Source organism: Stigmatopora argus, chromosome 1 (assembly GCF_051989625.1).
Source record: "Stigmatopora argus isolate UIUO_Sarg chromosome 1, RoL_Sarg_1.0, whole genome shotgun sequence".
In the NCBI taxonomy this organism is placed as follows: Eukaryota; Metazoa; Chordata; class Actinopteri; order Syngnathiformes; family Syngnathidae; genus Stigmatopora; species Stigmatopora argus.
Genome location: NC_135387.1, coordinates 13482837 through 13507026, shown reverse-complemented (window position 1 = coordinate 13507026; position 24190 = coordinate 13482837). Strand labels below are relative to the sequence as shown.

The following is a 24190-nucleotide window of genomic DNA, read 5'->3' as shown; positions in this document are numbered from 1 at the left end:
TTCCCTCATTGACTGCCTGACAACAATAGACATCCAATTCACCTAAATTGAAATGACTGGCTGCAATTTCTCACAATTCAGTGCCATCACAATTCTAGACGTCAAATATATTTGAAGTGAGGGAGGTTGGCAGCAAATGAGTTAAAAGGTGTTTACATTTTTGGTTTTTCATACATTTTAAGTTTGGCTGGCATAAGCTCCAGCACTCCCATGGCCAGAAAATGAATGAATGCGACAGACATGAGTCATTTCCAAAGAACAGGACAAAGAAAAAAATTAAAACATACTAAATTTTAATCATTTGATAGAAGCTGGAAAAAACATCTGAGAATCACAATAAGCAATATTGGAGGTGGTTTAGTAGAATACCTTTTCATCTTTAAAACACAGTTCCACCCTCCAATCAGTCTAAAAACAGTCATATGTTCAGCTTTGTTATGCAAAAACAGAAGTTAAATATATTAACATGGAAGGCTCACAGCTAAATAGAAAACTAAGTCACTTAGGAAATATGTTAGCATAGTAAGAAAGCAAGTCAAGAGCAATACAATGATGCATTGTCGTCGTCACTGTTAGTGCAGAAATGCAAGAAGGCCAACGTTCAGATCTAGAAGGACTTGATGGTATATTTTAAATCCCAAAAATGGTTCTTTTTTTATCCACGTGATATAACATGACCAACCTGTGAAACAACTAAAATGAGACTTTTTTCACTTTTAAAATTAAGTACAGGGTTTTTAAACGTGTCGCGATGCCCGCCATCTTTCAGGTAGGAATTGGAATGATGGCACGGCCCCCAAAGAGAAGCTTCTTGAGAATATGAAAAACAAAATATGGATTCGCTTATTCATTTGGGAGTCGCATAGAAAGGCTCAACAAAACATCGGTGAAGGGGGAGTTTGTTTATAAATCCATTGAGCAAATTTCAAGATTTGACATTTTCATAAGATGGAGCTCCATCTGAGACGAGGCCAGTACTTTTGTTTTGCTTTCCAATGTTCCAATTGCCAGGAATAAACATTATCTCGACAGCCACTCACTCACCTGGCCGGGAGCCCATGTTTTTGTGGGTGTACGTGAGTGAGGTGGCTTTCAGAGCAGCGTGCAGCCCTTCTTCTTTTTTGGCTTCTTTTCCATGGGGGTTTTCCTGTTGATTTGTCGCACTAGATCATAGAAAATCTGCAAGCGTTGCACAATAAATAAGAGTTTGTATTTGGATGCGGGACATCTATTTTGTACGGGAAACTTACTTCATTAACGTTAATCTTTGATTTGGCCGACGTCTCTAAAAAGGCACAGTTGCTCCACTGGCGGGCCAAGTTCTGACCCTGTTCCTTGCCCACCACGCGCTCGTCCTCCAGATCACACTTATTCCCCACCAGAATCATGGGGACCTGCTCAACCGATGGAAAATGTTGCTTTAAGTGCTATGTGCAAAACAGCTACTGAGTATAAGAACACACATACACACACACAATGAGAAGCAGCTGATATTTCCAATTGGGCATTAATTATGCAGGCCACTCCTTCTCAGGCTGCTTCCAAAATGTACAGTAATCCCTCGAATATCGCGGCTTCACTACATCACGTTTTTCTTTTCCGGGGGAAAGTTTTTTTGTTAATTATATATTTTTTGTAAGTTCATAAAAAATGTGAAAATCCACGCTGAAACTCGCAAGCGGAAGCCACTCCCCTGTCCTCTGCTAGCTACTAGGACTCAGCACTGAAGTAAAAAAAAAACATTTAAATAGGGGTGACCCTACTTCGCGTTTTTTTTTGTTTATTGCGGCCATGTCTGGTCTACATTAACCGCGATAATCGAGGGATTACTGTAGTGGCACCTACTGGAAAATTGTGAGCCCTACAAGAATTACAGGTACATAAAGGTTTCGTAAATTGAGAATGAAAAAAGGGGGGAATTAGAGGGTGAATAATGGGTCTATCCAATTTTTCCTCAACTTTTTTTAACCTTTTGTTTTTTTTAGTTTTTTTATGAAAAGGACTTCTCTAATTCTCGGTAAAGAAAGCCAACATAGGATAATTATGTTATCAATGTCCCCGAATGACTAGAAAGAATCGTGGCGTCATTCACAAATCATATTCTATAGATGCATACCACATTTATAAGTTAGCAAAGTCAAAATTTATAAACATGTTAGATTCACTAAAGAATTTTAAAAAAACACAGTACAGTACATTACATTAAAAACTAGGGATTCAAGCAAAAACTAAAAAATGATAAATATTTAAATGAATTCTTTGGCTTGATCATTTTGTGTTCTTGGCCAAATTTTGTGATTGCCTCTTAGCGATGCAGTGGCATATTTCAAAGAATCAAACCATAAATCATTTAGCATTTTCAAACATGGCATCAAACGCAAGACACAATGTGAGACCATATTGTAACACCCCCACACATTTTAGACTTTTTAAACTCACCTTCTAGGAAAGTAAAATGAAGCAAAACAAAATCAAGTAAAGAGAGGATTTCTTTCTCTGGAGTCTAGATGCGCGCAAGCCTGTTTTTGAGGCTAATGGCTGTTAGTGTGTAGTTAGATTGTCACTCGTAGATGGCAGGCAACTCCTTTTTTAAACTCTTATGGGCAACATGGAGTGTGGGAATTGATTTCTAAAGTTAAAGCAAATAATTTATTTCAAGTAATTTGAAATTTAAAAAGGCGGTCTTACGATTTCAACCCATTCCAGTGAGCTTTGATGACAGAGGAGCGATCAACTCAGTCAAGAAACTCACTTGGGCTGTCCTCTGCGTTTACTTTCACAGAGAGAACTTTCACAGACAGCCGACGAGTTCATTTGACTAGCTATTTGTGATTCCACGCATCCCACTCACATCCTCCGTGTCCTTCACTCGCAGGATTTGCTCCCGTAAGTCCTGCAAGTCATTGAACGTCGACTGCGCTGTGATGGAGTAGACCAGAGCGAAACCCTGGCCGTTCTTCATGTAAAGGTCCCGCATGGCCGTGAACTGCTCCTACACAGCGCGACAGCGGCAAACGCATTCGTCAGCACGCTCGCTCGCTTCCACTTTGCCACAGCGACGGATTCTACTCACTGTTCCAGCTGTGTCCAAAATTTCCAGCATGCATTGCTGCCCGTCCACTTCCACTTGCTTTGGGATGGAAAAAAAAAGTGTCACTATCAGAAAAGCTCTACTATTCTCCCGTGTATATGGAGTTTACCTTTCTGTAGGAGTCTTCTATTGTAGGGTCGTATTTTTCCACAAAAATTCCTTGCACAAATTGAACTGTCTGGAGTGGTTGAAAAAAGGTAGAGATGGATTAAGTTCAAGTGCCATTGATTGCAATAGTGAAAAACTATCGAATATGAGAAGAAAAAAAAAAATATATATATATATATAGACAGGTACTACTCAGATAACAAGACCCTCCCAGTCTTGACCATGAGTGACTTTTTAAAGGCCTAATATAATTTTACTTTTTGAACCTACTGAGCAGAAGCTTGTCACAGTATTTTTTTGTTTTTGCCAGTTAAGTTGCAACAAGAAACTGCTTGAGAAAAGTCACTTTACAAGTAAAGGTTGAATACAACTTGGTGGTTCTGTTAAATTACTAAAATAAAACTACTTTTCTTTGATGTTATATTTTTTCAAAGTATACTGTATATACTGATAACATGTTTTTGCTTGTGAATTAAGGAAGGAGGGCACATATGAAACACCCTCTCCCCCAATTTAAACAAAGCTACCCCAACATAAAAAGGGTTATTAGAAGGAAAAAAAACTCACAAATTCCTATTTTTAAAAATATAGCTGGTTGTGGACAAATCCAACCCTTTCTTTTTTTCCACAACAGATATATATCGCAGGATTATTTTGTTACTCGTTCAGTGCCTTTGTGATGGTCTCGTCAACCCACATTTGTTCAAGTTCAAAAACATTCCGAGCGCTCTCACTCTTACATAAATGTTTGTTCAAAAACAAAACCACAGAGTTTAGTCAAATCATTAAATCAGGTGAATGCGATGCCGTGAATCCCTCACCAGCGCAGATTTTCCCACGCCGCCTGAACCCAGCACCACTAGCTTGTACTCGCGCATGGTGGGCAACTTCAGCGGACAGCACGAGGGTCTGTGAAAGGACAGAGTCAGTCAGAGGCTTCATGTCACATTCAGCTGCAGGAAACACACTTGAGGCCCATGCAACACAAACTTGTCTTATGCAAACAGCAATAAAACTGCTCCAAGTCGCACTAGTTCCCTAAAAAGTGCTTTCAAACTGACAACAATTTGGTAAATTGCAGCCACACGAGACAGGAACGAACATCAGCGCCTACTTCCATTTCTTCAAATCTCATTCTTGACCCACAAAGTGAGGTCCTTCCCACCCACTGTCGTGGGACTCGTAGGGTGTTGCCGCTAAAAAAATGTTGGCTTCACGGAATCTTCAAAATAGTTTCTCCAAACAAACCCTGGTAAAACTGACTGATAACAATAAGCAAATGGCGGAATGAATGGACCGAGAACTGGAAACTGCACTGAATTTTTATCCATGAAGGACAGCTTGAAAACTATTTATTACATTTTCATAATCACTGCTTTAATCCTACAAGATATAACTAGACAGGAGGCAAACAACATGAAACTATTATTCACCGGTTAGTCCCAAAATAATGTGACGTATTTTACTTGAGGGCAATGTGAAATAATTTTCCTTTTTATTGAAAATGTCAATCCGGGAGACATGTATAATTTGTGCTCATTTGGGAGGCGTTTGGAACATATTAATCACTCTGAGTGTTTGGGACCGTTGTCAAACAATACAAAAAGCACTTTGTCACACTCAAGCAGCATCTGCAATTCTAGGAGTGACGTCCAATGCGGCGCCAGTGACCCACACGGACAACGACACGTGCACCTCCACAATGGGCCATTGTGATCACTCGACTTGGTGGCACGTAGAAACGCAAAATGCAGATGAGAGGGCGCGGGCGTGATGGTGACATTCAAATGGTTACACGACAGAGATGGGCTCACAATACTATGCCATCATGATCATATGGTTGGTAATTTGCCCGATTTATTTTTGTGGTATTGTCGTGGTGCCCTCATATAAAGTCTTACTTTCCCCTGAAAAGATAAACGATGTTCAGTGACTCCCTCTAAGCATTGGATCTGAAACTCTTGACTTCATACAATCCCCCCCAAAAAACAACTTTGCCAAGACACCAAGATGGACAACAAAGGCAGACTACCATGTTACACCCGTGATGCCCCGTTAGCTCTCTTAGCAATACCACGTATCGGCCTCTAATGGTCTCCAAACCAACAAACCACCGGTGTCTTAAGTGACCACACACCATAAACCCTTATAGCGCATGAACAGAACAAACAGTTAATGGAAACGAACAAATCATGTGGCGATTAAACACATATAGAGACTACAACTACACAATGAAATATTGTTATTTTAAACAGTCAAAGGCCAACACAAGGCACTCTCAGTATACCAGCATTAATTCCAGTGTGATGACTTTCCTTTGTTACCGCACCAACCAGTAAAGTGAGCGATGTATTGAAAACAATAGAAAATAGTGTTGAACAAAACTCAGAAAGACATATACTAACCCAGACGGAATACAAACACCACATTTCATTACATTATTATTATTTGTGAAAGCTTAATATGGTCTTAGAAGATAAAAATGTGCTAGTCGATCGATATCTTTGCACTTGGGCATAAATACCTTTCGCAAAGACCACTGCCACAAATAGAATTGAAAGCAGCGTGAACAGATTTACATACTGTGTGGACAGCAGCTGCAGATGTCAACTCCCTCTACATTTGACAGATCCTCGGCTGCCTCAGGTGAGCGACAGGTGCTAAGGGTCCGCGGGGGCCACAAAGCTCAAGAGCGGGAGTCCCCTTTAAGCAGGAAAAGGGCATGTGAATTAAATATGAAAATGTATTAAAAACTACTGATATCAATGGAATTTACATCAAACATACGGTTGAGAGAGATAACCCGGGTAAAACATTTCATGAAATAAGAACAAACATGCAGGATATCATAGGGCCAATTGGTTAAGCATGAGGTGACCCCAGTTTGCCACCAAGTCAATTGGACGTCCATCGACGCCGATGGCAGAGTCATAGAACGTTCCTAAATACATAACTTTCAAAATAAAAGTCTACATTTTAAAAGAAAAAGCGAAAGAGGCAATGCTGGAATTAACCTCACGAACATTGTCTCTTACGCGGTCGTTTCGAGGAAAAGAAGGGCGTGGTTATTAGTTTCCCAAACTTGCCCAACACATCTAACAACAAGAAAAGACAACGGAGGTAAAATGTCATCGGTTGTTGAGGAAATAGTAAACAATGAAAAGTCTATTTTAAACACTATTCGAGTCTCTACATGCGACACGTTTCTCGGATCGCTGTTTTTGCAGTGCAGTACATTATTAGCACTTCCCTAGCGACGAAAAAATATGACGATCGGCGCAGGATGTTACTTTGCACAACCAACTAAACGGAATACCGGCATAAAAACACATCATAAATTGAATCCAATGACCCCCTTTTCATTTCCAAGAAAAGACCAGTTTCTTAGATGAAGAGTTAGACCCCCAGGGAACTCATCATTAATGAAACTACCCAGCAGGTCAGCGCCAAGCTGTTCATACGACATCCGTGTTTTGTGAATGTGGAAAAGAGGACGACAAACACAAGGCGATATCACTTGCCAAACGCCATTCACATCGGAAACTACAGTAGTTAATCATTAGCTTGCTGTTAGCCACCCCTGGAGCCTGAATGCTAATAGACTTTACCCACAACAATAGCTCGCTCGCGACGGAGACGCGGCTCGTTTTTCCGTCTCCTCGGAGATTCCGACTTTTGGGAGAAAACTACCAAAGGGGAAGGTACGACAAGTGCGGCGCGGACGGGGAATTCTGAAGCTCCGCAAAACACTCACCGTGTTTCCGCTGAATCGGTGCGTGTGTGTTAGTGCGTGCGCCCGAAAGCACACTGGACCAATGCACGGAAGAGTAGAGAGGCCGCCATTTATTGGCTCAGGCTTAGCCAATCACCGCGCACCATGCGGCCGCATTTATTCAAAATATAATCTGCTTTTACAATCAGCCTTCACTAGTAAAAATCCCTGGCCCGAAAATACCCAGTTCCGTGAAAAATATTAAAAAGTTTCATAAAAAAAGAAACAAGTTCATCAAGTCCATTAAAACTAAACCCTGTCATGTACGAATTATTTTTCTCCTTCTTAAATATTATTATACATTCATACAGGAAAGGGGTTTCAAACTTTCGCCACAGGGAAATTGCGCCCCCTGGTACAATATTTCACGGCTCCCAAGACATTGAATGATAGTATATTAGTGTTGCCCTTCCTATATAAATTGTATTAATATTTTTAAATAAAATGAGTGAATTGATTTCAGCATACATTAAGGGTGAAATAATTAGGTAAATAGTGATGAATAAAAAATGAAAATTTAAGGAATAAATAAATTGAGAAAAAAAGAAAGGTAAGCATTTCAAGTATTTTGATTTTTTTGTTAAACAAATAAATGCTTTGCATATTGGGTGTGGAATTTTGTTGACAGTAGTTTCATTTTGTAAAGTACTTAATCCCAATTTATTAATGCACAATAAGAAAAAAAACTATTTATTAGTCACGTGTCCCTCCATTTTCTCCAGAACTATGTAACTGCCTATTTCAACTGACGTAAAACAACAATCACCTCAGTTTGTATTTAATCCCCCACACTTCCTCTTTAATTGATCAAGGTTTCCACCAGTGACTGTGATTATGCCACAAGCCATAGAACAGTGATATAATGCCTATTTTGGGTGGAGAGTGTGACGTTCTTGGTTCTTGACTCAGCGTGTTGTGTTGGCTCCTCATACCCCACAAAAAATCTTCTCTCAAAAACACGCTTCAGCATGTAGATTTTAAAAAAAGACACACCCATCAATTTTTTTTGTCACACCACAAGATAAGGTGTTAAAAAAACACTTGTCCATAGAACAAAATGAATTTATTCCACAATATAAACTATGCCAAGTCCACACTGAGTATCCTATACCAAATTACATGCTGCCATTTGTACACGTGAGCAGTCGTTTCTTTCAACCCGTTAGTGTAGCTGCCAGCCCTCCACCTCTGTACATCACCATTGCTACGGCAGCAACGAGTCACCGGAAATCTGTTTGCCAATTTGAACAGAATTTATTGCTCAGATAAATAAAACTATTCTACAAAAAAATGGCAATAATTATGTAAGATGCACATACTTAACATTGGGGTAAAAAGCGACATGGAGGCGGGAGAAAAGTGTGACTCCAATGTCGTTAAATCTTAACATGCATGCAATGAGGCTGGAGAGAAGAAAATGTTAACCCCTGATTTAACCTCTACTGTTTGTGTTGAAGTAAGACTTTTGTAACGGCATCCCATGCAGTACACATCAAATCCTGCTTGCCCCCCCCATTTCAACCGCCACAAATAATTCATAAGTAGTAAATATATATATATATAATATGCATGTAAAAATACAAAAAATAACTACACAGTATAGTTCTGGACAACAAGTGAAAGAGAAGATAGCACCATTGTTACAAAAAGGTTGGACAAAAGGGAGGGGTGAGAATGATGGCGAGACCGCTGGTGCCAAGACAACAGCAACAAACTATCTTCATTTCGTCACGTGTACGTTGCTCAGCGCACATCGGATGCAAATGTAGTCCTCCTTCTCCGCCATTTCTGCTGTGACGCCGACGCACACTTGGTGAAACCATTGATTGCAGCTGCCGTCACACTGGACCCAGTCCACCTGCACCGACCGAGACAGACAGACAACGTGAGATGATTGCCACCCCACAGTTACCGCATCTTAAATATGGCACCCCGTGGTTCATTCAATGACCCATCCATTCCAAGACTTGGTTCTCACCTCGTCTCCCTCGGGCAGCTGACACCTCTCTGCGGGACACACAGCCATGTCCTCATCGGACTCGTCCGACTGCGAGATGTCCGAACGCGGCGAGGACAAGTTTGAGGCTGGTCTTCGCTGTAAGTCTTTTTGACTTATCTTCTGTCTTTTGCGCGAGTGCTTTGTGTCCCTCGCCCAGTGTTCCCCGTTGAAAGCGTCCCTCTCCAAATGCCTTTTGGCTTTCTTCTCTGATGCCGCCAGTGCGTCCCTTACTTTAGTATCCTGAGACAGAAAGGTCATTGGTGGCAAAAGTGAATCATTTTTGATGTTCACAAAAATACATATAAATAGAGTTATGATTAATACATGCATATATATGTGTGTTTTGTGTGTGTGCGTGCATATAAAACTCTGTTTGAGACCTGGTGTTGACATAATATGTGGACATTACATTTTGTCTCACGCACCAGAAGTAGTCACTTGCCCGATAAAGGATCAATGTAACACAAAGTGATAGATAATTAGATTTTTAGCTTAGCTCTTTTGATCCAAGCGTTAAATTGAAAGTTAAAATAACAAGCATGCCTTCTGATGTTTTCTCATTCACCTGTTTGAGGTTTTTTCCCTGAGAGTGATAGTGTACATGTTTGTCGCTATCTAAGGAATTGTCCCGTGCCGGAGACATGCACGAGTTTGTGAGCTTGCTCGTGGATCGGTCCAATAGAATGCGGTGCAGCGCCTGGACCTCCGGCACTGACACCTGCAGGAGGAGGCCTTCCACCATCAGCTCCTCCAGGTCCTCATTCAACCCTGTAAGGCGAATAAAACGTCAAAGGAGATGACATTTTTCCTGACAGAATATGCCATCTATGCTTGAGAGACCGACGGACGACCGACCTTGCAACGGAATGCATCTCTGCTCGGTATAGAAGACGGTCTGAGCGTGATTCGTCCTGTTCCACTCTGGGGTCAAACAAGGGGCCTGCGTGAAAGCACCCAAACCAGCATTGACATTGAGACGAAAGGAACCAAAAAAAACGGCTCACGAGGTGTCGACAAGTGACCTGGGTGTTGCTGTAGTTGTCGCAAGAATCTGATGCAAAGCGGGTCAAAATGGGAGGCATTTCCGCCCCCATATCCAGTTCCGTCAAATGACACGACTGTAGAATCTGCTGTGCATTCTGCTGCCAGTTAAGCGTCCTCTCGACGAGGTGGTGTAGCGCGTCGCCCTCCGGCAGTCGAACCCCGATACGCCTCAGGGACGCCAGTAGCGGTTGAACTTTGTTCAATGGTGGTTTCCTGGAAGGCCGACAGCGCGGACAGAGCCAAGGCGATGGGTTGCCGGGGTCCGATTGGTCCCTGACGCACACGCTGTGAAAAGCGTCCCTGCAGAGCTCGCACTGTAACATGGCCCCCATGAGGGCCTTCTGACAGACGCACACCTTCAGGTCGGTGCAGTCTGCGGTGGGAAGCAGCTTGGACTCGTTCGCCACCCTCAGCTGACAAAAAGCCTCCATTTCCCGGGTGCGCAGCGCCTCGAAAGTTGCATTCTAAAAAGACAAAGAAAAACATGTCTCGAGCCATCAATATTAGGAAAGGAATACAATACATGAGGGGAAAAAAGTGTTTGGGTGGACAATTGCCAGTGTGTTTCAGTTTTTATTCATTTTAATTTCATGAATATTATTATCTTTAAAATTGGATTAAATTACAATTTTATGTATACATGCAGACCTAGCGCCATCACAAGTGAAAAATCACCCTTTGAGATATGTCGGCCAAACTTGTATACCAAATGTTAACATTCAGTCCTAAAATCAGTGAAATGTAATGTCCATATATCTGGATTTAAAGGACAAATTATAGTCACTTGCTATTTAAAGGTTCAGAAATGTGCATTATGAAAAGAGGGAGAATTTACCCAGTTACGTGGCTCAAATGGGAGCAAGTGAGTTGAAAGGACATAGGCACTTTTATAGTTCTAGACTTAAAGATACATCAAGAAATCATTTATACACGTTAAAAATAAATGGCATTTTCATAAAGTTATCTACCAGATCTATAGGTGAATCAACTTTAGTTATGTTATCATTCGTAAGCATATTGACCTAATGTGAGGACACTGATCATGATTCTCCTCGAAAATCAATGATTTCCATATTCTAATTCCCATGAATCTGCATGTTTTATAGTTTCAAAAGATCACTTATGTATGGTTTCTCACACTTGTGAGCGTCTTTTTAACAAGCCTGCAGACCAATTATCCACTGCTTCGGGGCATGTTGGTGACCCCTGACAAGGTCTATTTAAGCTTTTTTTTAAATGTTAACAACGTTGACGAGTTTGGATGAAAATGAACAACATCTGCTATTAACCCAAACATTTTTTTAGATAACAATCACTTACAATGGTGGCAGAATCCTTAGCTTCTGAAAGTGCTTTCTCCACATCACTGACAGTGCTAAGCCTCAGAGGTTTCTTTTTGTTATTTTTGGGAGATTCCTTTCCTTTCTTGGCGTTCCTCTTGGGAGAACCTGCATTTGCAACTTCACATCTTGGACACAAGGTCTGTGATGAACAAGGCATTAGTGAGCCCTTCCGTAGATTTCGCTGTCATCATTACTTTGTGAAACGGGGTGGGCACTTACCTCAAGTAGGGAATTGGCTGCGTCTTTCTGAAGAAAAATGGAAGCCGCCGATTTTTTCCACTCTTGCACTTCTACCAATAAGGACTCCAGTTTGTCTAAGGGCTCCAGGTGAACTTGAATGGCTTGTCCTCGTAGCACCATATCCGATAAATTGTCCATCACCAGAATGCAGTCGTTAGCCTGCCAAACAAGATGGTTGCGAGTCACTCACGCACCCCAATGTGAAAGCAACTCACACGCAGCTCGAGCGCGTGCCAACCTCGAGCTCGTCGGCTTCCTGAAGCCACTCGAGAGCTTTCCTGATGGTGTCTTTTAGGAGGAGACAGTTAGGGAGGTGGGAGGAGATGCCGGAGACCACCTCAGCAGCGGCACTCAGGGTCTCGATGGAATGAGGCGGTCTGTTGGGTAAAACAATACGATAACACTGTAAATAATAAACCTGAGAGCAATGACCCGCAAGGTCACAATAAATATGGAGAATTGTCACGTTGTTTGCAAATCCACACACGGAATGTACTGCTAAAATAACAAGTCGAGAGGTCTTGGCGTTCTAAACCCGAAATTGTCATTATTTTGAAAAGTAGCACTAATTCGATGAACCCTGGGTGCTATGCATGGAAACTACGCATGGTCAAGGAACACCACTTTGGTAAAAATATAGTGTTTAAGAGCTACATTAAGATGGAGAGAGCCACATTCTCAACAGCCATGCCATTAAAAGCAACTTGCGACGGTAAATGCTGAACAGCACCAGTGGAATGAAGGCGGAACTAAACGTGATGCTCACTTTTTGTTGATCTGGTTGAATATTCTAGCCACAACTTTTGCTCTAGCTGGAATTAAAATGAAGCAAAATCAGGTGCACTGATGTCATTCAACAGATTTTTTTTTTGCACCCTTGCGTATCGATGTGAAGGCCGTGAGGCGTCATTTGATCTGCTGTCTTCACCTGGCTTTCAAAAGACTGCTCGCCTTGTCCTCCCAGTGCTCAGAAACGGTCAGGAGTTCCTGAAGACGCGCCATTGCTTTCTCCACGGACGAATGCGGCGACAGGCCCACACCATGGTCGATAAGCCTCCGCATGGTTTCCAAAGTCAAGGAGTCCGGCTGGGTGCTGGCTTGCTCCACCCCCTCCAGCCAGCGCGCCTGTTCAAGCCGCTCCCTTAAGCACGGCAGTTCGGGCAGCTCCACGTCAAAGCCAAAGCTGACGTCTAAAAGGCTTTGGATCTCCGCCACGCTGGGAGCCTCTTCCGCCAGAACTTTCTCGCTGTGCTGCTGGAAGTCCTCAATGCGGTTCAAGAGCTCCTTCAAAGAGAGGCAATCACAATTTGACTAGTGTTCACGGTCCAATTTGCTGCCTTGGCTGACTTACATCATCGTTTTTATTTTAGTTAGCAAAACTGTTTCTTCAAATTGAATCATCATTATATTAGTTTTTGTTCACAATAATGTTGGACAAATGTTACCTTTAACAAGGGGGCTTGAGTGAGGCAGCAGGAGAGGTTGTACAGCTGCCTTACGAACGAACTCAGCTCCTCCACGGTCAACTGGCTGCGGGATTTCCCCATGCCACATTGAAACCTGGGGAACAAGTCCAATCAATTACGTCATCAAACTTGACACAACAATAGTCTGTACATAGAGATTGAGCCGTTTTGGAAAAACTGCTTCACTTAGGAGAACGACTTCCGTTCAAAAAGAGAAATCTTGAATTAAATAAGTTTTTCCCGTGGTTCTTAAAATCAACTGCCAATTGAAAACACAATGGCAGATATAGACTGTTCAGTTCACAGCTATGTAAAATGTGAACAAGTTCAAGAACTTGTACCTGGTCTGTCTTTTTCCGTTCAATAACTGCTGTGCCACCGATGAGCACTTCTCTCCATCTTGGGTGACCAGCCGCAGCCGACGCAACAGGTCGTTTTCAGGGAAGTGCTTGTCCTCTGACTCAGCAAGAAGAGAGCGGAAGACGGGCAAGCCTGTGTAGAGAGGACCGTGTTGCTTACAGGACCACAAATCCAATTACCTCTAATAAAATGACCAGTCTTGTTAACTCACTCAATACCACTCATAGCAATTGACATTAAATCCCAATTAACTGGGATGGCTGCAATTGAATGATGCTTTAGTGGCAGTGACGGCGATAGAATTCCAATGCATTTTGAGTGGGAGGCAATAATCGGGGATCTATCACTGCTCCCAGGCAAAGACAAAATGGCAGGGTGGACAAATTCTAAGGTTACTTTGTGATCATCTATCATCGTCAAAGGCAGCCAATGACTTCATCTTCATGATGGTTCATATAGGAAATTTAGTAAAGGTATATTTGGTGTTTCTATCTCTACTTTTTTGCATACCTTTCTTCTTTTCCAGTTTCGCTTCCAGAGTCTCTGAGACGCAAGAGGCCCACGCATCATACTGCTCAGCACGCTGCTTCGTAGCATTCATCATGGGTAACAGGTCCTCCAGCTTGTATCGGTAACTACAAGCGGAATAGAAATCAATTTGAAGTATAACTTGAAAATTCACATTTAATTGGAAGCTAAGTACAGTGGTACCTCGTCACACGACCGCTCGTCATACAAAATTCTCGTCTTACGACGGAAATTTCGATCGAATAATTCGGCCGTCATGCGATCAAAATTTCGTGATGCGACCAAGCTTTTTTGCATATCTTTCGTGTATAACAATATCTACGAGCACTGAACGATTAATTCAGACGAGTTTTTCCTCCTACGCATCGACCAGGAAACGCACAACGCGCATGCGCGGGCAAAAAGAGAGCTTTCTGGGTAATGAAGTATACTCATGCACACAACGCCGATAGGCAATGGCTCTCTTTCTCAGAATGAAACCTCATTACCCACAATCAATACGTGGGTAAACTGAGCTGTTGCATTTCCTGTTATTTTTATTATCTAATACGAGGAGTATTATATTACTTCTCGTTCGCTGCTCCTAAGAACATCAGCGGCACTGGCTCGCAATTCCCTCTTTGTAATACATTTCTGGTCGCAACTCTCTCTCATAGGCGCCGTTCAAAGCGGTTGCAACCGGAGCCATTTCAACGAGGGAGTTGCGAGCCGGTCTTTATGAGCAGCGTAGCGATCGCTAAAATGTACTACAAGACTATTTCTCGTTGGCAAGTGGTCATGGGTTATCCTATTGTGAGGACATTCGTGTGAATCATTTTCAGAATATTTTGAAGGGAATACGTAGTACAACAGCAAACAGCCCATCGATAGCGAACGTGAGGGTGGAGACGTGGCAAACCGCCAACCCGTAAAACGAATGTAACAAAAGATTACAACAAAATTAGAATTCAGTTTTGTGTAAAGTTACATTAAACGTATGTTTGAGTGTCTGTATATATTAATCCAAGTTAATTTAAATTTGTTTGTTCCGTTTACGAGTGCGTTGTCGTGGAAAAAAAAATCACTACTAATACTGTATAATAGCCCTCGGCTAGTCGTGTTATAGCAAGCATGACATCCAAACTTCTCAATCCCTGAAGTATTATGTTTAAAAAACAAAACGTGTTACAAGTTTATAAAAAAAAACCTAGAATTGAGTGAGACTGCAACATGTTGTGATGGAATAGCCAGACCTTGAAGGAGTGGGACTTACTTCAGTGTGTATTCGCTGACTGGGCAAGAACACAGGTCGCTGATGTGATGCAGACACACCAGCACTCCTGGGCTGCAGGGACATGTGATGGCGGAGAGGTAACAGGTGGTCCGGCACTTGGTACATTGTCGCTCGTCATCCTGGAGATGATCGTATTTTGCCTCCTGCCACTGCACTAATCCCTTTAAAATGTGAGGAAAAAAAACTATTGGTCAGTCGTTAGCAGTGAAGGACATAATTGTCAGTCTAACTTTTTATAGTCACTTCACCATTTTGGACACTTTCTCTCTCAATTCCTGCTCTTCCAGAATCATGGTGGCCATGTCCTTGTGGACAGCAGAGGCCAGGACCACATCCAGAGTGTCTGCTTTGGCTGCCATGTTGCACACCATCTCGTCATGGGAGAAGACATTATATCGGTGGAGCATGCGATAGTGATTGACGCATTGTCTACCAAGGGACATCTGGTTTGAAAGAAAGATGAAGGTTGTCATGTTTTTTTCTGTGGTATATACTTACCCCAATTTGATCAATCAAACCCCTTCTTACCCAATCAACAGTGCAGAAGTTGACTGCTTCGGCAAAGTTGAAGCCTTGATTGAAGCCACTGTGATAAGCCCTGGGAAATGTGACCACAAACTCTCCAGCACATTGGTTGGTTCTATAAATCTGAAGCAGAACCCCAAAATTGATCAACGTTGCTATGTTTCGGAGCTATGTTGCAAGGTTACAACACCTACCGGGACACCGTGGGCCATCAGGGTATTAGGGTTCATAATGGTGACCAACTGGTGCAGTAGGTCAGGCTGGGATTCAAACAGTTCTGGAGCCAGTTTCTTCATCACCCCCTCTAGCTGCTCTGCAGCAAAGCCTGGAGCGCCGTACCACGTTTTGGGTTCGCCCCTTGAAGTGGGGGGAGAAAAACGGACAACCACCTACTAAGTAATTGAATTCTCCTCGGGGCTTCAATGGAAAGCTCTACAAAATCAATGAGCACCACTCCTCGCATGATTAAGTTCATACCAGTGTAGGTAGTTGATAGAGTAACTCCAGTGGTCCTCAATGTGCCAACAGAAAGAGGAGAAGCACATGCCAACATAAAGCCACGGCAGGGTCATTCCACAGATGTCCGCCGTCACATGTGTGAGGACGGAGGGATTCATCATTGCCATGTTGTTGAGGTTCCACCCGCACTTGAGATACTTCTGCATAGGGGCCAACCAAAAAACAACAACTCATCAGTTCAGTTCATTACATTTTGAATGATGTGTTGAGTTTACCTCATCAGCAGGAGCAATCTTAAATTTCCCATTAGGAATGGGAAACCCGCTCCCAAACTCCTTTGACGCAATATCCGCTCCATATTCAACGGTGACATCCTCCTCGATGGCCCCCACCAAGCGCCAGAACTCTTTTTCCACGAGCTCTGTTGGAACCATCTGGAAAACACCAACAGTTGGAATTAGAAATAGCAAGTTTGTAGATGAACATTTCTCTTTGTGTGAATGAAACTCCACTTACGTGAACCGGCATGTTAAAATAATCCGATTTGAACGCATCTGCCATTTGCCCAAAAGCACGAAGGGAGTAGTCTCTGTAAGCTTGCTCAAAGCCAAAAGCTTCGTGAGGTTTGCTACATTCCTAAAATTGAGACAAAATGCTCAGTATATTCTCTGTTTCTGTGTTAAGTGCCATTATTTACATCAATGATCGTCACCTGAGCGAGACACTTGGGGCACCTCCAGTCTCCCTTGGGGACGTCATTAAGTGGGGGGATGAGGCAGAAGGTATGGTAACTGTCATCGCACCCGTCACATAGCAACAAGCGATCTTCATCTCCCCCACTACCGCAAACCAGACAGACCACCAGATCCACCTAGAGCAGAGTGTCCAAGTTATCTTCCACATCACAATCGTGGTTTCCTTCGGAGGCCTCTTGTAGCTCCCAATTAGGACTGCTACAATAAATGGACTCGCCGGAAGTGAATTGATTATTAAATGACATCTAATCATGACATGTAACATCTTAAACAAAGGGAAAAGACAGTAAATGTTGTACGAATACAATTTCCAGATTCTTCAAACTTTCATTGAGGACGACAGAAATCTTAGTTAGAAGACATTTAAGCAAAAACCACATATTTGATGAACGTTTTAATTTGGGTTGACACAAAATGTCATGGGGGGCCAGATCAGGACACTTTTGAAATTATTCCTCTATTCATTCGCATAGAGTCACTGTATGCACTTACTGGATTTGGAGGAACCGCTTCGATGTATTTCTTGTAGCGTTGCTTGAATTTGTCCTCTTCAATGACTGGTTCCTTGATTTCAACTGGCTCTTGTTTTAATTGAACAGGAATCTCTTTCTCTATACATAAAAAAAACAAAAGCAAGAAGACAGGAATGCTGAATCAGTCATCATGTTCAAAGTAAAATGCTGCAGCAAATGCACAAAATACCTAGTTCCGGCTTGGCCACAAAGGAGCCCATCCTCCTCCTCAGATTCGGCCGATTTTCACCGGGCTCGCCCGGTTCAGTTTTCACACATATCGACTACAGGGAAAGTGAAGATGTAGGTTAGGTAAAAATACACGGTACGCATTAACATGAATTTGATTTCGCCTTAAATACTATGATCAAGAGTCATAGCTACAAAGGCTTGTGCACACTTGTTCAACAACATTATTTCAGTTGTTTATTTTTACTGCCCATCCTAGAAGGATTAGAATTTAAATCTCAAATGACTTGCACAGATTATAGATGGGAAGAATCTAGGTTTCATTTGCTCTCTTTTCAACAAAACAAAAACATGTTTTTTTTAACAGGGGTGCTGTGGCATTTTATATCCATATGTATCTGCATTCTCACCCTCTTGCTACTGTCACAATGAATTTTCCCGAATACAGGATGAATAAAGTTATCCAATCCAATGTGTGCAACAAGTTACAACATTTTTTCAAACACGCTCTACCTCATATTTCATCCGTTTCCCTCGGCGAGCATTGGGGCAAGAATCAGGCGTCTGCAAAGGTTGCCTTTGAAGTGGCTCCTGCAGTTTGGCGTCCTTGGTGTCAATCTGATCCTTACTCTCTGTACTGTCCTCTGAGTTGGCTGGCTTTTCAACACACTAAAGCAAACAACGGACAGGTTGAAGACTATAGTTCGGCAGTAAGCACATGGACGTTTTTCCTCTTAACTGAACATAACTTGGGATTTTTTTAGAATAGAGCTTTTATTGCGTGCAGCTCTGTTGGAACAAAAATGCAGTAAATGCAAGGTTAAACCGGCTAAGTACTTGAAGTTTTCGTCAGAGCTATAAATAAAAAAAGAAGCATAGTGCTGTCACGCCAGGAAAAATGGCAAAATATTCTTTTATAACGTGACAAATTTTATGTTTGATGTGACAAGTTCTTACATTAAAATGTGCGTGACCGGACGTTTGGTCAAAGGACGTTTGGTCGCCGGACGTTTGGTCGCCGGACGTTTGGTCGCAAACGTCCGGCGACCAAATGTCCGAGTACCAAACAAGGTAAAACAACACGGTCTAAGCATCAATCAAAGCCAACAATGGCCCTGAGCAGTTTCACTGAGCGGATGTGTGAGTGTATAAGAGTGTGTATGTACACGAGTTGTCCCCTTAGGAAAGGACGTCAGTCAGGGTCTTAACAGGTTCTCCAACAAAACACAATATAGGTCACATAAAAGTATGGGAAATTTTGACCTTTTCTTTAGCCTAATAATTAATAGGGCATTAAGTATGACAAAATAATAATTCGCAGTTTGTATTTAGGGAATTTGAGCAACAATTTTAAATGGTAATGATCAATAACCTTCCGGGCGACCAAACGTCCGAGTACCAAAATGTGGTAATGCGAGACGTTTTTACGTTAAAATGTGCTAGGTTTGCTCTCCAATTGAGGTAACACTAAGGCTTCATGTGGATGAAATGAACTGTTTTGGTTTCGCATGTTTGGTTCGATCCATTGCGCACCCTTTTGGTTATGTTATGTATGTTTTTTTCTCATAAAATTTATTAATAACCTAAACTAGGTGCATATTGTGGAACCTAAGTCATTAAGGAGTTTCTGCATGGTGGCCTTTAAAGGGAAGGTTATTGCATGAAAAACTTAAGCTTAAATAATTAAATTTTCTATGTTCAGGCTGTTGCTGCTAAGAGTTCAAAGTATAAAGTATATAACATTTTATATAATTGTCACCGTATTTTGCTGTTTAATATACCCCCCATTTAATATACCCGGGTATATTAAACAGCAGGGGTATATTAAATGGCGCACAAACGGGAAGGTACGATCCACTACGCACTCTTTATGCCGTGACGGGGTGCATCAACGTTTTGCAGACTTACAACTTAGTTATTTATTTTGTACATTAAGAGTTTTGAATTGTCACTATCTTGATTATGGTAAATGTCTTCTGTAAAAGAGGATCATAGTAATATAATGAAGACAAATAAGATGAATATAATATTTCAAAAGATTTGACTTTTTTTTTAAGAAAACTAATATACCTACAGTTTTCCACCAGTGATCTTAACAGGAAGGAATGACTTTGTTTTACCAAATGACAATGTTTGACTTATCACAATACCCTATTAAAACATTCAGCTTTTCATGTTGCAAAATATGATTGATTTCTTTTCCTGGTGGGGCAGCAATGTAATTAAAAAAAAAAAAATTCTAAATTGGTGAGAGACTGCAGGATAGGAAGGAACAAAGCAGATAAAAGGTAACTTCAACCGTCAAAAGAAAAAGGTCTAAAGTAGGAAGCAGTTAGCGTGCACCATAACCAAAGCAGCAACATGCCCATTTGAGATTAGGCTGCATTGTTAATTTGATAAGTGGTGGAAAAGTGTCTTTGAAAAGAGCCCTAACCATGGTACTCTGGGAAGTTATGCAATTTTACATAATTTTTTCAAAAAATATTGATTACCGGTAATTACAAATATATCTGTGTTCATCTGTTCATGCCAGTGGCACAATAAAATAATTTATTGGTAGAGGGTAATGAAACTTGACTAACTGTTCATCCACCAACATTCGTTATTCATTCAAACATTGTTTCTGCAAGCAGTGTTTGAAAAAAAAAAAGAAATAAAATCCAGCCAGAGAGAAACATGCTTGTCATTAATGGTAAAAGTTCTTGTTGACTGTGATGCACACGTACCTTTTGGAGATCAGGATCAGCCTCCAAACCCATCAGTTTGGAAGCTGCCTCTGGTGTCTGAGGCAAGAGAGAGCTGATGTAATTAAACAATTTAGAGCGACCTGCCCTAACAGGTCCGAGGTACCAATTCAATGAGGAGCTCTCTTGGCATAAACAACTGTTTTTTCACAGTTTCACAAGAATGCATACAATTTTAATATTAGGTATTATTAAACTGTCAAATGGATGAAACACAATTACATATATCCAATTAAAACTTTCCAATTAGCACTGACACAAAATGCTGTTTCGTAATTTGGGTTCTAGTCCTGAGAGAAACCCACTATGTGGTCCTATTGACGTAGGGTGTGACTTACCAGCAGGTTTGCACCACTTTGAAAGAGGTTGTAGGGATAGAGAGTTTTCTCATAATGTGCTCGCAGGTGTGAGCCAACAGCTTTGCCAGGGGCAAAGCCCATCTGCATCGCAATCTTGGTCCATCGCCTTTCCTGACAGACTACGTCGAATCCACCTTCCTCCGCTACTAACTGGAATCGAGACATGACAATAATGGTAGGGTCAGGGAAGGAATTACCACAATTTAACTTAACATACGCAACGTTGCAAGAACACGACAACAAAAATTAATGTGGACATCTTATTTGTGACTTCTTTAACACCTGAAATGATTGGAATGCCAGTCCTACTATTGGGAATTTTACCCCTTTAAGCGTGACATTTTTTTCAGTATACTAATCACCTAAGGAGAGAATGAATACTGCGTAACACGCAAATAAAAAATCCTAATATTGTGGTGGTTGTTCTGATATTTTCACAAGTTTACGAATAACAACCAATTTGTAACATTAAACACACGTGTATATACAAAAGCACACTTTCCTCACACGTCCAAGGCACGAGTAAACAAATTTCACAGTCCCACGCAGTTTGGGGTGAATTTAACAACAGAAAAGTATTATGCTCGTGAATTTATATTAAAACATTTGTATCAGATGAGGTTATTTGTCGCTTACCTTGTTAAATTGGTATAAATCCAAAATCTTCCTATCCACGTGGGGAATCTTCAGGGAACATCCCTGCAAATCCCAGAATTTTGCAATCTGGTCCAAAAAGTTGAGTTTGACTCTGGTCTGAGCCTACAAGGAGGTAGAATATATCATTTGAAACATTTCCAATGTACTTTTAGAACATTTCCAATGTACTTTTAGAACATTTAGAGATCTGTCTGTGTAATGCAGACATATGTATATAATCTCCATTTTGTTTCTCATCAGCATGTAACAGTATGCTATAACCCTAGCCGCCATTTTTTGTTGTCAGGAAAGATTCTTACTACTTTTGATGGCACCTGCATACGTATAGCACCCCCCAAGGGATGAGGTTTTTTTTTTTTTAAACAAAGACTATAATTATTAATGAACATTCTGAGAGCCGATATAGAGCCAATAACACTCACCTCCAGCTCATTGAGCCTCTGGATCCGAGGAACAAAGTGAAGCCTGTCAACATCGCACGCAAATGGAGGCTGCCAACCCTAAAGAGCAACAACGGCACAATATCACATGCAGTCTTTGTCTGGGAGGCCACCTTTCACAGCTCCTTACTTTTATTGCAAACTCCTTTTAGCATTGCGTGTACCGATTGTTGACTACTTTTTTCTTTTAATGTTTGACTCAACAAAAATATCATTTTCTAGCAATATTACAAATTTGACTAAAAAGGCATTTTGACAACGACCTTCCTCCGTCTTTACCTATAAAAAAAAACTAAAAAATTGAGTGTTTTTCTTCTTCTTCTTCTTCCACCACCGCTGAGCGTCGACAACAAGAATGATGGCTCACAAGAGGGGAGGCCCAAGTTTTTGTTACAAGTAAGAAGCATACATCCCCCACTGGCACACAAAATGGCCAGATGGAAGACTCAAGTCAGTCAGCAGGCCAGTTTACCACAAAGCCAACATGGAGGACAACACCCTACAAGACTGGATGGATCGGATCGTGTTTGGGCAGATGCTCATCTTCAGGGAATCATATTTTTCCAATAAAATGGAACCATATTGTCTAGGTTGTGTAACATTCATAAGTACACAACACTTAACTGTTTATTAGTTGCTCTATTCATTTGGGAACGTGATTTACATGATCTGCTGTTTTTGTTCTGCCAATAGAACACTTTTGGGAGTCCATCATTAACAATGGCTTGAAAAAAAATAAACATAACGTGTTGTGAAACATAAACTGCCAATTGATTGACAGTGTGGTGTGACACGCTGACCACAACACGATGCTCTTCAGCAAAAAAAAAACGCTCAACGCGACCTTCAGGTCCAAATCATAGACAAAATCCCACATTCTTTATTATTTTGCTGTCAATCGGAGAGGGAAGTCTTTATTCTTTTTCACATTTATGACAAGAGCATCGTGTGCTGCTACATCATGACAGCGTCTGCTAGTTAGCATTAGCCTCTTAGCCCAACGACAGTTGGTCAGGGTAAGCACTGACGCTTTGTTGACACACGATGAACAACGATCTGAATCCCACTCGGGACACGCTAGGCGAACGCGTTGAGAGTCAGAGGTGGGCCGTGGGGGCTTGTTCCCGACCCCAGCCACGCCGAATAGGAGGCAGCGAGCCGCGGCGGCACAAAGAATGAACCTGGCCCGTCGCTCATCCGCCATGTTGGCGAGTCCCTTTAAATCCCTCGACAAGCGTCTCCAGCAAACAAGCATCCGCGTCCAAATAGGGCGTTTAAACATCCCCTAACGGGCTCACCTGGGGTGGCCGGACTTTGCAAATGCCCGTTTTCTCGGCGATGGGACGGATCTTATTGATGAAAGCGTAAGGGTCTGCAAATTCTTCCCAGCTGGGCTCGAACACCGGGCACTCCGGAGGCGGCTTGAACTCGTCCGGTCGAAGCTGGCTCATCATTTCGGACAAGACCGGACGGTCTGCGGCGAAGGAAAAGGGGGATCCGTGGGTGTGCGGGGATGTTTTATTCCGTACTTCAACGTTGGGCCCGGTGGCAGCAAGTCGACATCAACACGAGATGAGGCAGCTGACACACATACACACACATGCATACACAAACACGCACATCCACGTTCACACGCGCTCACATCCACGCACTGTGAAACGAACGTTGCAAGGCATTGAGCACGTCCGCTAAAAAAACTAGACACCGGTTGTTTGTGCTCGATATTCCCACGTTTAACGCTTAAAGTCAGTCGGAATCGTCCACGTTGATTCATTGACCATTGTTAATCTTAACTCATGTTGTAATAGTGATGGAGATTGGCTTTAAAAGCAAACAAACAAAAAATACATTGTAATGAAGCTGTCAATAAACTTAAAAGCATCCAAAATCCCGATAATAGCTTCGTTAAACTTTTACTAGATTTCTAAACATTGCTCCCTAAATGATAATTACATTGTGTACAAAATTGTTTTGTGTATGAAAATGAAAACAAATACGATTTTTTTGTTGTTCTAACATTTGAAATAGTACGTTCATTAAACCAAACGTTTACGTGGAATGACGTTTCTGATAAGTCATTGAATATATATTTATACATACAAACAATATATATAATTTATTATTATTTTACCTTTTTTTACGTGGGTTGTTTTATGTTTACACTCAGGCGGATGAATATTCTCAGGTGATGCCGCTGCCGGACCTTTTTTTTATGTACGTACGCTTCAATTGGTGGAAATCTAGAACGTTTCATAACGTCAAAGCACTAAAAGGTTTAAACGCTGACCACTACGCAAAGATAATTTGGCCTGTTGAGTTATAATTT

General features: G+C 41.7%; 2 protein-coding genes across 5 annotated transcripts; both read right to left on the bottom strand.

The window, feature by feature from the left end:
• Positions 1–276: 276 nt before the first annotated feature.
• On the bottom strand, positions 277–7041 carry rap1aa (RAP1A, member of RAS oncogene family a). Of its 3 annotated transcripts, none has more exons than XM_077598461.1 (9): positions 6954–7041; positions 5783–5902; positions 4021–4108; positions 3201–3269; positions 3074–3130; positions 2852–2992; positions 1251–1394; positions 1045–1179; positions 277–810 (listed from the first exon to the last, which is right to left on the bottom strand). In XM_077598461.1, exons 3-8 carry the CDS (start codon positions 4075–4077, stop codon positions 1093–1095), a joined length of 555 nt encoding a protein of 184 aa, XP_077454587.1. In that variant the 5' UTR covers positions 4078–4108; positions 5783–5902; positions 6954–7041; the 3' UTR covers positions 277–810; positions 1045–1092. The 3 variants fall into 3 exon arrangements, with proteins under 3 accessions (XP_077454587.1, XP_077454595.1, XP_077454577.1); XM_077598469.1 differs by having other exon boundaries at positions 277–807; XM_077598451.1 differs by having other exon boundaries at positions 277–1179.
• Positions 7042–8018: 977 nt separating this feature from the next.
• kdm5bb (lysine demethylase 5Bb) lies at positions 8019–23552 on the bottom strand. Of its 2 annotated transcripts, XM_077598374.1 has the most exons (28): positions 23163–23552; positions 21847–21924; positions 21404–21526; positions 20747–20917; positions 20391–20447; positions 18178–18333; positions 17666–17759; positions 17456–17574; positions 16921–17079; positions 16725–16844; positions 16484–16642; positions 16227–16408; positions 15944–16106; positions 15753–15872; positions 15473–15667; positions 15204–15385; positions 13934–14058; positions 13405–13555; positions 13043–13157; positions 12526–12881; positions 11836–11974; positions 11577–11756; positions 11335–11496; positions 9993–10478; positions 9826–9910; positions 9536–9738; positions 8950–9210; positions 8019–8829 (listed from the first exon to the last, which is right to left on the bottom strand). In XM_077598374.1, the coding sequence occupies exons 1-28, from the start codon at positions 23316–23318 to the stop codon at positions 8692–8694; spliced, it is 4635 nt and encodes a 1544-aa protein (XP_077454500.1). In that variant the 5' UTR covers positions 23319–23552; the 3' UTR covers positions 8019–8691. The 2 variants fall into 2 exon arrangements, with proteins under 2 accessions (XP_077454500.1, XP_077454507.1); XM_077598381.1 differs by lacking the exon at positions 20391–20447 and having other exon boundaries at positions 23163–23551.
• Between the last annotated feature and the right edge of the window lie 638 nt (positions 23553–24190).

Excerpts from the sequence above, each read along its gene's own strand:
- kdm5bb (XM_077598374.1), bottom strand. The coding sequence starts at position 23,318 with ATGATGAGCCAGCTTCGACCGGACGAGTTCAAGCCGCCTCCGGAGTGC. Across the intron at positions 21,527-21,846 it reads AGAGGCTCAATGAGCTGGAG|GCTCAGACCAGAGTCAAACT; the intron begins GTGAGTGTTATT and ends ACCTCCTTGTAG. Across the intron at positions 16,845-16,920 it reads GCCCCAAGTGTCTCGCTCAG|GAATGTAGCAAACCTCACGA; the intron begins GTGACGATCATT and ends TCTCAATTTTAG.
- rap1aa (XM_077598451.1), bottom strand. The coding sequence starts at position 4,077 with ATGCGCGAGTACAAGCTAGTGGTGCTGGGTTCAGGCGGCGTGGGAAAA. Across the intron at positions 2,993-3,073 it reads TTTTGGACACAGCTGGAACA|GAGCAGTTCACGGCCATGCG; the intron begins GTGAGTAGAATC and ends CGCGCTGTGTAG. Across the intron at positions 1,395-2,851 it reads GAGTGAAGGACACGGAGGAT|GTCCCCATGATTCTGGTGGG; the intron begins GTGAGTGGGATG and ends TCGGTTGAGCAG.